The sequence below is a fragment of the Accipiter gentilis genome, chromosome 15 (assembly GCF_929443795.1).
Source record: "Accipiter gentilis chromosome 15, bAccGen1.1, whole genome shotgun sequence".
NCBI lineage: Eukaryota > Metazoa > Chordata > Aves > Accipitriformes > Accipitridae > Astur > Astur gentilis.
In genome coordinates this window covers 21030640-21045750 of record NC_064894.1, presented here as the reverse complement: position 1 = coordinate 21045750, position 15111 = coordinate 21030640, and the positions used below count along the sequence as shown (strand labels likewise).

The following is a 15111-nucleotide window of genomic DNA, read 5'->3' as shown; positions in this document are numbered from 1 at the left end:
CGCAAAGAAGGCTTTGTATTAAGAGAAATATTCTACAAAGATAGTTGTCAAAGAAACAGGAGGCCTATGGGCTGTGGAATACCCTTCACTGATTTTTTCTGAGAATTATGTTTAAACCTGCCTCAGATCAGAAGATGGAGACATGACCTTTGATTATTTTTACTTCTTCATGTCTATAGACCTGTTAGCTCACATTATGGCTCATGAGTTGAAGAAGAGCCCTGTCTTGGTTTTGTCCCATACCAAGTGGCATTATCGCAAACAATTCCTGAGCATGATTCAGGGGTTGGCCCAGGCCAGGGACAACTACCTACCAATAGGCAGTTTAGATTCAGCCTCTGTTTTCTGGAGGCTGGGAGAGTTTAATAGTATGGATGTGGCTAGACATGCCAGTTGGCCTCAAGGCCAAAGAACAGGCTCTGCTACCATTTAATTTGTTTGTATTGATGTCACCCAAGAGTTTGTTTGACTTAGGGAGAAAGATGTGCTTTCAAGCACATCTGAAGCCACACCTAATTGTGTAAGCTGACATCATGCCTTGAAGTCTACCCAGAAGTCAAAAGATCCATGGGTATTAGGGCGGCAACTCTTAAACATTTCTTCTTGGGACTATTTCTGGAATCACAGTTTCACTTCTGCTCAGAATTCCAGGCTTATGATTCCAGGGCTGGAAATCATAGCTTTGTTTACTTCCATAACTATATACCACTAATTAAGCAGCCCAATGCTTTTTGCATCAGATCAACATAGAAGGGAAACAGTGGCACTGCTGGAATCCTGGTGTAATGAGGGTCTGGATCATGACAGCAAGGCCCATGTCTGAAGACACGTATAGTTGAATCCAATCAACACTTATTACCAAGTGGAGATTTACAGGACCACCAATCATGCCTTCCATTAAAAGCTCTGCTTACATAGATTTAATATAAACCCTCCACTGGAAGAGGGAATGTAATCCTCAATATATATTCCAAGTTCTTACCCAAGATACATGCCAAACAGCTTTGTCCGGTTGTCTAAAATCAGTTTCAACCAGCCAGCTTCCATCAGTTTTGTTCTGCAATGACAGTGAATGTACAACTATAAGGACGAGTGCTTCAAAAAAGCTGGCAAATTTTGATTACACGGTTGGAGCTCTGATGCTGCTGCAAGATAGGTCCTTTCCACTAAACACAGAGCAAGAGAAGGGCCAGCCTAGCTTATCAAAAAGATAGTGTTCCTACTATTAGGAGATATTGACCTGTGAGTTTCTCAAGGCAAAATCCATATGGCAAAAATGGACATCAAAGAAACTTGTCACCAGATGATGTCAGCATAGATCAGCATATATGGGCTAATTGATACACACTGTAAAGCTGGATTTCTCTCTTCAAAGTTGTCTTTTGAAAAAAGATCAGGTTCTAATATATAAATGCATAACATTCACACATGGGTATTAACTAAAATAACTCATAATATGACCCAGGTGAGTACCGAGAGCTTTAGTGCACTCTAGCATGAGCTCGAAATGGATGAAGACCCTGGGATGAGCCACAGGGTGTAGTGAGTTCTAGTCTATGCACAGCCAAAGAGAGTAAAGAGCTGGTTGGGAGCACAGGATCCAGTGACTCTCACTGGCAATTTATGCTCCTAAAATATATAAGTTTAGATGGATCGAGACTGGCAGCTAAAAGGCAAGAGTAAATTAATGGTTAAGTCAAAATTAGTTCTCATGAATTCCACTCAATGTTCTGGCTACACTTATTTTGCTAAAGCTTGCCCCAATTTAAATACACTACTTGCATGGCTTGGAGACTACTTCTCTGTTTCCTTTTATAGATCACTATTTTTTTTTTTTCTGACTGTCATTTTAGCTGATCTTGTTTGCTAATGCATTATACAAAGCAGCACAAGTTTTGCTTCTGGTGACTAGATTGAAAGTTATGCCTATTGGAAAGTTCAGTCAAGTCAAAAGTCACCAGTAGAATATATAGATGAACTTACATTTAACCCAAAAGATCAAAGTAATTTTTTCCCTTCTCTTTGTTAAGCTTTCTCATCAAATATTATGTATTTAACTGGGAGAGGTGCTGAGTACTATTCTGACCCAGAAAAAAGCAAAGGAAGCAGAACAATGGGGATTTAGCAATAATATTTGATACTATATCTCAGCATCATGAAAGCTCTTAGAGCACATTGCTACCAAAGGATGTTTGATTTAGAGAGTATATTGTCTTTTCTGACAGAAAAAAATCAGAAGTGCCTTTTGGCCACCAGATAGCAGTGCTTCACTTTGTACAGTTCTCAACTCGATTACAGGATTTCTTGCCTCGTAGAAAAATCCATATATTGGGTCCTGGTCTCTTGCTCAGATACATCTTTTGCAGACTTCATTATAGACTACAGCCGAAAAAAGTAAAGATTTTGGAATTAGGAGTGCAGGCGATTTATGTGTTCAAGAGGAATCAAGAATATTGCAGCTTTCCTGAATGGGGAGAGTTGGTCGCAGAAATCTAATGTAGTGTAGGCATTATAATTATAATTTCCAATGACAAAAGTTTCAAAGAAAATCTTGGGCTTAAAATATTTTTAGCACTTTTGCCTTGCTGCCAGTACATTTCCTTATTTGCATTAGTATTTCATGAATATTTCAGAAAGGCGTGTTTTTTTGGCCTCAGAACATAAACTTAACATAGTTTTATTATTTCAGTAATTCATAATTTCTGCCAAATGTTTTAAAACCTCTGCATTTTTATTTTTAAATAAAGGAACAGACTTTATAATGTTTTAGCAAAAAGAAAGATATCCCCATTTTCACTGAAACTTGTTAAAACACCGAAAGTGCAATACACTATATAATAATAATTAGCAGTTTTATAATGCTGTGTTGGTTCATGTCACCTTACAAGAACTGTGCACCATCCTCATTTTTTACAGATGCAGTTCTAGACCTCAGGTAAGATGCACTGGGTAGAGAGAATGGGAAAAGCCATCTGATAGTTATTCCCTCATCCTCATCTGTCCCAGCTTTGACATTAACATGTCTCAGCTGCTGCTTTAACCTGCAGCAGCCAGTTATGATCCCACAGGATCATGCAACAGCTGCATCACTTCCTTTTCTCCCAAACAAAGCAGGAGAGATGATAATGGAAACCATCTCTGTCAGCTTTACACTAGAATATTCTTCGCTTTGGCTGTTGTAGAGCCCTAACTGGATTCCCTTCCTTTTGCATCTCCTCCAGGGGATCTGGTGTCAGAATAGTGTGAGCCCTCACTTTATTGCTGTGATTCATGTGGCTTCTGCCGCAGGGAATTTCACTTTTCTGTAGCATTAGGCATGTCTACTGAGTGAAAAGATCACCTTCCCTCCCATTTGTGATTTCATGTAACTGTGACGACTAAAGCAAACTCTTTGCAAGGAAAAGTAGTAATAGGAAAGTTTCCAGCTTTCTCACCCCTCTTTTATTTTAAGTCAATTATAGTTTCCTTTTTTCTCTTCCTGTATCTCTCTAATCATGAAAGCCCATCTTCTGGTAACCAGCTTTCAGCAGACAAACAGTGAATATTCAGGGACATAAGACCCTCAATTTGATGACTATTCCCATAGTTACTCTACAGATAGACTATGCCTCTAATACTTGGGAACCGGACTCTGACTATGATCAGGGATGTATAAAAAACAGGGAAATGTTACTTCATGAGTGCTTCAGGCTTAGCGTACCTCTCAGAAGATCTTTCATCTTGGTATAGAATAAGGATTGATATCTTGGGTGGTACAGCTGGCAAAATGCCTTTATTCCTGGAAAAACAAAATAACTACAGCTTTGTCAGGCATTCTGAAGCAATTAGTGTGGGACTGGGTTTAGAATTACATATTTTGCCTAACACAAGTCCCAGCATCCAGTCCTGCAGCATGTCTCCACATCTCCTGTGCTTCAGGACCGAGTTCTAGCAATGCCCTCAAAAACTCCTGAAATGCAGTCCTGCCCCTGGAGACGGCGAATGAGTTATGTAGTGCTGAAGTTTGATATCTCCTCACACTTTGTTCTGAGATAAATATGAACATACACCATTTTAAAATCCTGAGTCTGAGCTAACAGACTCTTCTTTTAAATGGAAGTAACTGCTTTGTCACAATAAAATCAGCACATCAGTGTCTCTTTTTGTAGTTTATAAAGCGGTCACAGACTGTTTTTGTTAATTTGCCCATACACTGAGATACCTGACTGATTTGGTGAGGCATTGGCACAATCAGTCTCCAGCCTATTAAGAGAGGAGATACAATATAACCCCAGCATCTACCCTGCCAGAAGCTAGAACCCTACATACTCACAGGCTACAGCTGGAAGAACCTTCTGTTCCACTTGTTACACAGGTTTCCTACTCTTGAAGAAATAGTGGTAATAATAAAATATTCAGATCCAAAGAGAGCTTGAAATTGCAGCCTGCGGCCTGAAGCCTGAGCGCTAGTGGCAAGGCGGCTCTGAACAAGACGGGCTCTTAACCCCTCAGCCTTTTACCCACTGGTCCCATCATTTTTCCGGAAATATGTACAGCTTTCTTTACCTTTCCTTCCCTCACCCTCGATTTGAACGTTTAAGTGAAAAGGCCTGATGTTGTTATAAGCATAAGCGTTTCTCCGGAGTGACTCCAACTCAGGCTCTGCAGCCCTCCGCCAGCCCCTCAGTGCCAGAACGCGACGCCGGCACCAGACGACGACCCCACCACCGCCTGCGAGACCTCAACCGGGGGAAACAAAGCCCTCGGCTCCGGCCAAGGCAGGCCAGCGCGACCCGAGCGCCCGCCGGCAGGCAGCAGGGCCCGGCTCGGGGAGGGGAAGCGGAGCCCGCCGGCCTGAGGGGGCCGAGGCGGAGGCAGCGACTTGTGGGCACGGAGGGCGGGAGCGGAGGTGTGGGGAGGAGGAGGGGGAAGGCGGCGGCGGGGCGTCACGGCAGCCCGCGCTGCCATAAAAAGGCCGGGCGGCGGCTCAGCCGCGCACCTCTCTCGCCCGCAGCCACAGCGGTAGGAGCGGCAGCAGGAGCAGGGCGGCCCGCGGCGGGACAGCAGCAGACAACGACGGGCATGGGGACGGCGCTGGCGGCGCGGCTCGGCCTGGGGCTCTTGCTCCTGGCCCTCCTCCTACCCAGGCAGGTGGGCCTCGGAGCGGCTCGGCGCTTCCCCTACCGCCGGCCCGAGTGCGAGGGACAGGGAGAGCGGCCACGCCGGGGCCCTTCCCCGGCTTCCCCACCCGCGACGCCGCCCCGCAACCCCAGGCGGTCGGGTCGCCTCGCCTCGCCTCAGGAGCGGGGTTTCCCCGGAGGAGCCGTTGGGCGCGTGGCCCGTAGGGGTGCCGCCGCCGTCTCACAGCCCGCGGCGGTGGGGGACGGGCGGCTCCTCCGCCTCCGTCCCGGGGCGGCGGCGGGGCGAGAGGGAAGCGAGCCCGGGCAGCCCCGGCTGGGGAGGGGGGGGAACCCGGCGGCGGCGGCGGGTGGGCTCGGCCCGCAGCCCTTCTGGCGGCGGGGGCCGGGATGGGCTGGGGCGGGCGGCGGGGGCGAGCCCAGCGCCCCCGGGATGGCGGTGGCGTGGGTTACCCCGGTCCAATTTAAAAAAAAAAAAAGAAGGACAGAAGTTGGAGTTCGGCGCCTTTCTTCCCCTGAGGTCCTCGAGGGAAAGCCGCGGTGTGAGCGGCGGAGGAGCGTTCGCTCCCCCTCTAAAAGAAGGGGAAGGATCCCGCCAAACCGAGTTAGCTCCGGGAAGGCAGGAGTGTTGCAGCTGGAAGGCGGCGAGACCCTGCTCTGAGTCCATTCCACCCCCCCCCCGGAGCGTATGGGGCTTTGTCTCCGGTCCTAGGGCTCGGGTCGTGGCGGCAGTGGGAGGTCTGGGGGCTTCTGAAGCAAAGACGTCGGTCCCTTGCTGCTGTGCTGGCCGAGTCGTCTTATCCTTGGTGCAGAGATGGTGAATGCAGTAGTGGTTGCCTTTCTGTAAGCAGTCAAGCCAAGGGGGATCCCAGATCGATGTGTTTGCTGAGCCTAGAGACCACCTTTTGAAAACGGCCAGGGGCGATATTAAAAAATTCACGGCAAAGGGATTGCGGGAGATTGTTTTAAATATTTTTTTTTTTTCTTTTTTCCCCCGCCTCTTTGTTTGTAAGGAAGGGCATTATCCCTTCTCTATTGCGCTCAGTGGAGTCTTGTCCTTGGCAGTGATGAGAGCAGGATCAGACCCTTTGGGTTACCGTTAAGAAGATCTGTCTGGGGTCCCATCTACCGTGACACTGTGGAACTTGGCTCTAAGCCCTTCCTCTTCCACAAAAAAAAAAAAAAAATAAATCCAGAAACTAGGCTTTCTGTTTAAAACTGAGAAAACTTTTAAAGTATATAACCAAGTGTGAAATAGCGGCAGAGACTTTGTATGAAGACTGAAAAAATTCCAGGGTGAGTTGGGACTTGCCTTGTATCCAGCTTATAGGTTACTAACTCTGCAATTCATTATTGATCACTCTCGGACTGGTTTCAACAGAAACTTCCACACTGCAATTTTTCTCCTGCAGTCCTAATTTGCTTCCAGCATGTTGCTGGTTGCCAAAACCCCTAACTACCAGAAGCTTTACACCATCCTGATATTTTTTTATGTGCTTTTTTTTTTAGTAGAAAATACTTAAAGAAAATGCTCATGCAATTTTCTAATAAATTTAACATTCACTTAATGGCTTGAGCACTGAGGGACTATAATTACTTTTTCTGCTAAAGAAAATTAATTTTCTCAGCAGCACTAGAAATATGAGACAATAAGGACAGCTTTTATGGAGAGTATTATTTATTAAACTAACTGTTCTTGTTTAAAAAAAGGCATTTGTTTTTACTTCAGCTAACTCTGTCAGGGCTTGCCAGAAGGCTCTGGTATAATACAAGTTTGCTCCCATAGAGCTGAAGCCAAGCTTGCTAAACTGTGCTTATTTTGGGGGAGCAGTTAAGTGATTCTTGCCCTTGTTTTTCATCCTCATGTATCACATGCTTCTTTCCACTGGAAGAAAAGAACATGTTAGCTTAGCTTTGAAAGTTTTCCTGTGCATGTGTAGGAAATAGCTTGATACTGGTGTTACATAGGGTGCAAATTTTTATGTTCTATCCCTATAATGCAGAGTTATGGGGGGGGGGGGGGGGAAACCCCTGTGTTTTTTGATTTTTGCTTTCTGTCAGCATTTTTTAAATTTGCTAATATTATATGGTCTTTCCACTGAATTTCCTATTTGTATGCTCTAGCATGCCGATAGGTTATGATTTAATCAGTATAGTTCCTTTGTGTGAAGTACTGCAGTTCGGTACTACCATGGCAAGATAGGAGACAAGAGCAGCTGAAATATTAAGTCCACTCACATAAGCCCCACCGCTGCTTGAAAGGAATCTCCAAACCAGCCCCAGAAACAGTATCAATAGATTCTTCACTGGTGTTTGTTCATATTTTTGTTTGTGGCTTAGCCTGCAAAGACAATGAATTAATGCAGTTGTCCGAAAGTCTTTTGTCCTAAGACTTGTCTTTGCATAGATTTACGTTTGCTCTTTTTTTAGTGTGAGGTTGTTTGAAACATACTTCTCTATTCTCTCTTTTGTTTTAGTGCAGGAATTTCATAAAGTGATAGTTATGTAACAACAGAAAAACATCTAGAAAAATGTTAGATTTATTTCTTTAACAAATCCCATGTGTGCAATTCAAAATGTCTTTGTCTTCAACTGCACAATGTGAGGCATGAGCAATTGTGCGTATCGTATCTGAGTACTGTGACTAAGTGATGCTACACATTGTTCATTACTACTAATTTGTCTTCTGATTTTAAAAAAAAAAGGACAAAACCCCCTTTTGTTACTTTTTTCCCCCCTGCATTCTAGATCTACTGCGATCCCAATGGAACAAGTCCAACACCTTCAAACAATTCTTCAGCAAGTTCCACTTCTCTGTCAGCTGTCACAAATTCAGTGAACAATACGACCCCTCAGGGACATGGAAATTCCCTTCACTCAACCACAAGTCTTCTTTTCATTCTCTCAGTTTCTCTTCTGTATTTTTGCTGTTAAGAGACTCTGGCATGGAAATGGCTATCACTCCCCACCCAGTTTCCTGAACCATCTGAGATGGCTAGATCTCTGACCCAGCATGAAAATAAATCAGTCCAAACTCTGCATCAAACCAGCTTGGTTCCACTCCATACTCAAATTAGTACCAGTCTGACCTAGAGAAGCACTCAGTATTCTGACTTTCCAAAGCTGACCAGTGTGAAAAGACTGACTTCAGCAAGGAGGTAAAATGATGAGCTCTTTCACCAAATGAGTTGGAATTTGAAAAACAAGATGGAAGCAAAAAGAGACAGTTTTGACAACCTCTGATTTAAAGCTGAGAAGAAATGCAGTGTCTTATAATCAGGATGGATAATAACACTCCACCAAGAAAAAAGGCTAGAGGGTTTACCTGCTGTTTAGAATAAGGACTTGAAGAGATTTTGTTTTCCATTTAAATTCATTAGAGTCTACAGGCTCACAGAACCACTAGAAAGCATAGAAAAGCTTGAATGGTTCTGTTTCTTGCACAACCTATATGGTTATAACCTATGGGTAGTAGGATGTATGCAAAAGAAACAAAACATCAGTGAAAAGGGTTTATTCTAGATTTAATTTGTATTAAATTGTTACAAGGCTAAAATAGAATACCAAATTTTTGTAAGAATCCTCTTATTTAACTTCTGAGTCCTAACCAAATGGCTAGCCAGGCAGGGCTAGTTTTGAAATGGCTAAAACCCACCAGTTTTCATAAGAGTTGAATTATTTATGGTGGGAATTTGAATTTGACATTTTATTTAAATTGTTTGTATATTAAACCATATGTGCCAGAGGAAGGAGGTGTGGAAACATTGGGAAAAGTACCAGGAGCTTTTTGTAAATGAATTTCAGACAAAACCCCCCAAAAAGTCAAGGGATAAATGTCTCCTCTTTCCCTATTTCTCCTCCCAAGTTCTAAAAGTTGTACAAGTTCTTTTTGCTCCTGGAACTTTCCTTGATTATGAAGGATTTATGGAATCTTTTGAGTAATATTCTAGTGCTGCTTTTTTTTTTTTGGCACAAGGTGAATAACTTACTGTTTGGGTTTTTTTTGAAGAGTTTTAATTGTGATAGTTTACTTTAAACATGGGCTAATATTTGCGGTGGGGAGAAGGAATGGGGAGAGGAGAGAAAAAAGCCAAAAATAAGAAATTAAATGATCAGGTGTTTGGAATATGAAGACTGGAGTCTTAATCTAATCACTGAACTTAAAGGTTACCTTTGTAAATACTACTTTTTTAAAAAATTTTCTGAATCAAAATTGCTACAGTTGCACAGATTGTTTCTGTATCATCCAACACTTTAGATAATAGTATCAAAGCAAGCTTTGTTGAGGAGGTTCAGCTACCTTGATGATAATACCTTGTCAGAAAAAAAAATGTTGATATGATCACATGTGAGTATACATGTCAAACATGAGTGGCTCTCAATTTTTTTAATACACATCTGTCTTTCAGTTACATTACCACCAATCCAGAGTATCATATATTAATAGCAAACTAACACAAATTCATGTCAGTGAGTGTACATGGACATTTCCTTATGCTTATCATTTGTATCCAGTAAAATGTTAATGATTGTATTTTTGTGTTTGTGTAATTATGCTTTGATTTATTAGCTACTGATTTTCATTTGGAAAAAACTGTAAATAAAACAGTGGACAGGCAATGCATTCTAGATGCACTTCCAGACACTTCTACAAACAAAAACTTGTAACTTGCCTGCATAAAGTGAATGAACTGTTAAGCAAGACAGTATATGTGATTAAAAACCTCAAGGTCTAGAAATGCTGAAGTGTAATTAGTTTTATTTCTCTGTAAGGTTTTAGTGACAATGGGAGTCGTGACTTCCACTCCAAAACTAGTGAGTGAGATTTGATTAACGTCTCTAGTAACTGTAGTAAGTTTTCCATACTTACTACAGCCTCTTCCCTTTCAAAGTATTATGCTTTTGTTTTGGACAAACAGAGCTTAAGCAGTTTTCCTTTATTTCATACTGTGGCAATGAGTTATTTTCCTTAGCACGGCTAAAGCTGTTTTTCAGCTTCTGGTTATCAAGTATGTGAATTAACTGCTTGAGGTTTCTGACTCCCACAGACTACATTAATAAGAATATCCTAATAATACAAGTTTCACCATGCTTGATGAAGGACAGAGGCTGGAAGAGGTAGAAATTTGTGCAATATTTTGCTGAAAAGCAAAAATTAACTGGGTGAGAATTCAAAACCAGATATAGTTCATGACATTAGAAGTTGTGTCTTCACTGTTTTTCAGGTGGACTCCTTTCTAATAACCCTTAAAGACCCAAGGATATTCTGAGTGGTTACCTTTACTCCCTAGGTGTGGAGAAATGCATTTTAAAATGCCTGGCTGCTTAGGCGTGCTGCATGGCAGTCTGCATTTTTCGGTGGGAAAGAGGCCCCTGGAGAGGCCTCTGGAGGGAATGCAGCACCACGGCAGGCCTTTGATTGTGTTCCTTCGCTTTTCCAGTAGGCTGAACAAACCCGAGGAGCGGCTTGAGTTTATCAAAGCTCACCTTTTGAATGTGTCTTGGAATCTGCAGGGAGTGTCAGAGCACATTGTTCCCTTGTTTAGCTTCTCTCTAAATGCTCCAAAAGAAAGCATGAAGATAAAATATTGCACCAACTGTTACCTGGCTGTGTATCTTTTTTTAAAAACATAAAACTGAAAATAGACTTTCACCAAACAGAGATGGGGAACAAGAAAGGCTGCAATGATGGGCCTTAATTCTATGATGTACCAGTAAAATAAATCAAGTATAGGAACATGTTTTTGCTAAATATTCAAATGAAGTAGGATGGTTGGCTTAATTGGTGGCATGCTTTTTTTTTTTTTTTTTTTTTTAAGAAATAGGGCCAGGTTGCCTTTTAATAGTATCTGAGCATACTTAAAGTCTCTTGAGGTTTTTGAGTTTTCACCAGACTGGATGAGTGATTTAGAAAAATGATCTGGTAACCTTTGTTCCATTCTGTTCCATCATAGAACATTGGTATTGGTGATGAAGAAATCCACCCAGGGAAAGAGGATGTGATGGATTTATTTAATGAAATGGGAAGGCGGGAGGGAAGGGAGGGGAATGGAGCCTATGCACTTTGTGACTATTTAATTTTTAAAATGACACGTATAATAGCTGGAACCAGCTCTTACCTATGCCTCTCACTTTCATGAATCTGTCCAGCTGGAGTGTGTCTGGATAATGTATATTGCAATGACTCTGAAACAATTCTGCTTCTGTTTGATGCATGGCACTGCTTTTGTTGTAAACATATGCTAGCCACATATGTCCTGAATAAAGTATAGTGCTATTATTTCAATGAAATAGCCTAAAATGAGCACTTAAAGTTTGTATGCAGCCTACTGTTCCTTCCTTCACAACATCATATTCTGAATAGCCCTTAAGTTTTTTCAAATTGCATTTTTCAGCTGGTTTAGAAATCTGCAGGGACTTTGAATGAACAACTTCCATTTGACAAAAATCTACACAAGGTGAAGTATTTTGGGCCAGATCCAGTGCTGTTATACAGCATTATATGTAAGCTTCTGCTAGTGGCTTCCTTGTTTTCAGCAAGATGAAATCATGTACCCCTAGGCTTTCTCCACAGGTGAAAGGCAGCGCGCGTGCTGCTGCTGTATTGTACTAAGTAAGGATAGCCCCACTTTGTCTACATGGAGACGTGACGTTATTAACATCTCAATAAATGATTTTTCAAATGTACTCAGGACTATTTTGACAAGACATTCCCAGCTTTTAGCCTAATCCCTCAAACATTTAGGATTTGCCTGTACAATGCAAATACTCTCAAACTGGCTTGAGACAGTGGCATACTCCCTAATGTCATTAGTACGGTGTTTCATACGGAGCCATTTCTCCCGAGACAGAAGCTGTTACGCAGCCCGTTGGCTTGTGGAAGGACTCGAGAGAAGGAGCACTTGCAGGGCCTGGCTCTTTGTCATGCATCTTTCCAAGTCAGCATTTCCCTGCACTCAGGTTACATCAGGCTCCGCTGCAGAGCTCACAATGACACCTTGTATCTGAAAGTGAGGACGTATATAAACGTGCATATATTGGAGGCAGTTTGGAGCGATTTGCATCTTGTGTGCATTCAGGTTTCGTAGGGATTTGATTTCCCATACGTGACCGAAGTGATTCACGTAGCAGTCTTTATCATCCAGCAACTTTATTGTAATGGAAACAATTGGGAACGTTTCTTGGTTTTGCATTAAAGATAACTTTGAAATAGGATCTGTCAGCTCTGCCTCTTAGCAGCACAAAGCTCTTCATTATAGAGCGCACGTTACATTTTATGCACTGTACAGCTCTACTGTGCCCCAACAGGTGAAGAGGCTAGTTATTTTCAATGCTTCATTTTACCTGCAGCGGTTTAAAGAGCAGCACTAGGCTTTCTGCAATACATGCTTTAAGATGTGGTGTTTTCATCATTATGCAGTAGCCTTGGGAAAGATACTTGATCCTTACTTTGGTTATCAGCCTTCAGTTTTCCAAGTGAAGCCCTCAGCATCCTGCTCATGAATGCGTAATTGCTCTGGTTTGGTCTTCATCAAGATGTCCGGAATGAGTGACCTGGAGCTGAATTAAAAGCATGATCAATTTTATATAGCCCAGCCCAAATCCTAAACTAACAAAATCTCATCTGTGAAGGATCATTCAATTCTCTCTTGAATCCAGTAATGCTGCTTGTGATGTATGTGCTACAAATACATGAATAAAACATTTTCAAGCTTTTCAGAAGCAACCCAAGTCTTTTATGCTTTTGGCTTAGCAGGAGCTATGCTTTAACAACTGATGGGTGTACAATATAAAAATTGAACATGCAGCAGAATTAAATCGTGGTAGCTTGGTTTTGCTGCATAAACTGAATGATCACATTCCACCAAAATCTCTCTTGAATGACCTAGTGTGAAAAGTATTCTTTATGTGGCACAAATTATTAAAGGAAGCAACGCCTCTGTAAAGCAATTGTTCTGTTTCCCTCTTTTCAACAACTCTGACTGAAAACACAGCATGGACTTCTTTCAGATCGCTTAGTGTGCATAGTCTGGACTTAAAGTCTGTGTTCATTATACTGAAATATGTAAACGTCACATGACAAAACCTGTATATTTTTTCTACTGAATTGTATAAAATGCAAATGGTTTTTGAGGGGTAAGACTGAACTCTGAGACCGGAGGGATAGATACACCAGAGTACAATTACAAATGCATATCGTCTGATTGATTAAACTAGTAGGATTCAAAACTGATGTAGTACATACAGCTAACTAGACCGATTAAAGCCATAATAGCAAGGATTAAAAAACAATTTTAAAATGGGTAGAAACCATGTTTTGAGGACCCTCATTGTTTTAGGAGTCAGGGAGAATTTCCTCTGCAAGCAGATTACCTGGTAACAGTTTAGTTACAAAGACAGTCTGAGGCATGTTAATAGCTTGAAAATGGACTTCATAGAGTATGATATAGAATATAGACTTGATGGAGTCTTTGCTCAAACACGGCAGTTTCAGTGTTTTAATGCTTAAGTACAAAGAAGTGGCAGTTTCAGTGTTTAAATGCTCAAGTACAAAGATGTTTTTGAATAATGAGCAAGAAAAGTCCTTTGGCAGGACTGTGAGAGTAACGCAGAGACGTGATGGCATTATTATCCTGAGACACAATGATGACATTTGATGTCATGTACCTACTGATGATGATATTTGCTGTAATGTATCTACTATCTACGAATTTTTTTATATGTTTTCTAAAACCTGCTGGCATTTAGTGTCTTCTTGTAAGTTTCCAATAGTATCTTCAGATTCCTTTTTAAGGCTATTCTCACCACTCTGATTTTGTTACCTTTCGTGTTTCAGGAAACTAACAGAAAAACTACATGCAATGCAGCATATTTTTGCACGTTGGAATTAGTAATTGCCTCCATTCCAAAATTCTCCGGCTTCTGTAAGGTATGCCCTCTTGCAAAGTGCTACCAGTAAATAAGCTAATGTGAAGCATTACCAGGATGACAGACTTGTTTTTTTTCCTGCCAGTCTGTGAATTAAAATACCAAAACAACACTCGGTCATTTTTAGGACACAATGCAAACTCCACAGTAATTTAACCCTGTTAATCTGGCACTGATCTAAGCCCTCTGCCACAGTTTCACAGTAAGCAAAAGCACATTGCTAACATAGTGGAGGAAATGGATGAGAGGTAAAGCATCTACACAAAATCCTGTGACCCGACCAAGACGTCAGCTTTGATCCCAAAATGTGTGATCTAATCTGGTAGGGATATGTGGATGTCACTAGGTAGCTGATAGGGGTCTGTGACTTCAATTAGTATTTCAATGTGTTTACATTTAGCAGGTCTGTTCTTACTCAGCAATTCAGGCTGACATTGTTCAACTTCTACTTCACTCCTTTTTTTTTCCTCCAGTCCTATATCATGTGTTCCTCAGAGCAGAGGCTGTCATTGCTGAGTGTCTGCAAAACTCCTACTAGCCATTAGCTCTTCGTCAGCAGGTTTTACACTGCTTTCCGTAACAGCAGTAATTAAAGCCCAGGTCTTCAAAGGTAATTTGGTGCCTGACTTCTAATTCCTATTGAAATCAGTGTCCTTGTGGGTTGTAGTGAGACTACCTTCTGTGTAAAATTAGTATATAATACTGAAAGCTTTTACAGACCTCGTGGGAGCTCTGCTTGTTTTTCAGGGAAACAACCACTAAGCACCTCTCTTTTTTGATTGCCTGCTTGCTTGTTTTCTCTATTATAGAACCTATGATTGCTATGGCAGAAGGAGTGTTTCAAGGAAATATCTTTCCACCAAGGTGGTGATGTTCATCCCTGCTACAGCAGGATGGAAGGTTTTTCGGAGTTCACTGCTGCCTGGCCTCTGCAGCCTGCCTGCACTCCTTCCACGGGGAAAAAGCCTGCGCCGGGCTCTCACGTGTCGGGGTCAGCGCCGTCCCAGAGCAGCCACACTCCTTCGGTGGTCCAGCCCAGGGACGGCTGGGGGCTGCAGTCAAGCCC

General features: G+C 42.1%; 1 protein-coding gene across 1 annotated transcript; it reads left to right on the top strand.

Annotated features, from left to right (window-relative positions):
* The first annotated feature begins 4949 nt into the window (after positions 1-4949).
* On the top strand, positions 4950-11391 carry CD24 (CD24 molecule). Its single transcript, XM_049817705.1, has 2 exons — positions 4950-5130; positions 7866-11391. The coding sequence occupies exons 1-2, from the start codon at positions 5062-5064 to the stop codon at positions 8049-8051; spliced, it is 255 nt and encodes an 84-aa protein (XP_049673662.1). The 5' UTR covers positions 4950-5061; the 3' UTR covers positions 8052-11391.
* The last annotated feature ends 3720 nt before the right edge of the window (positions 11392-15111 follow it).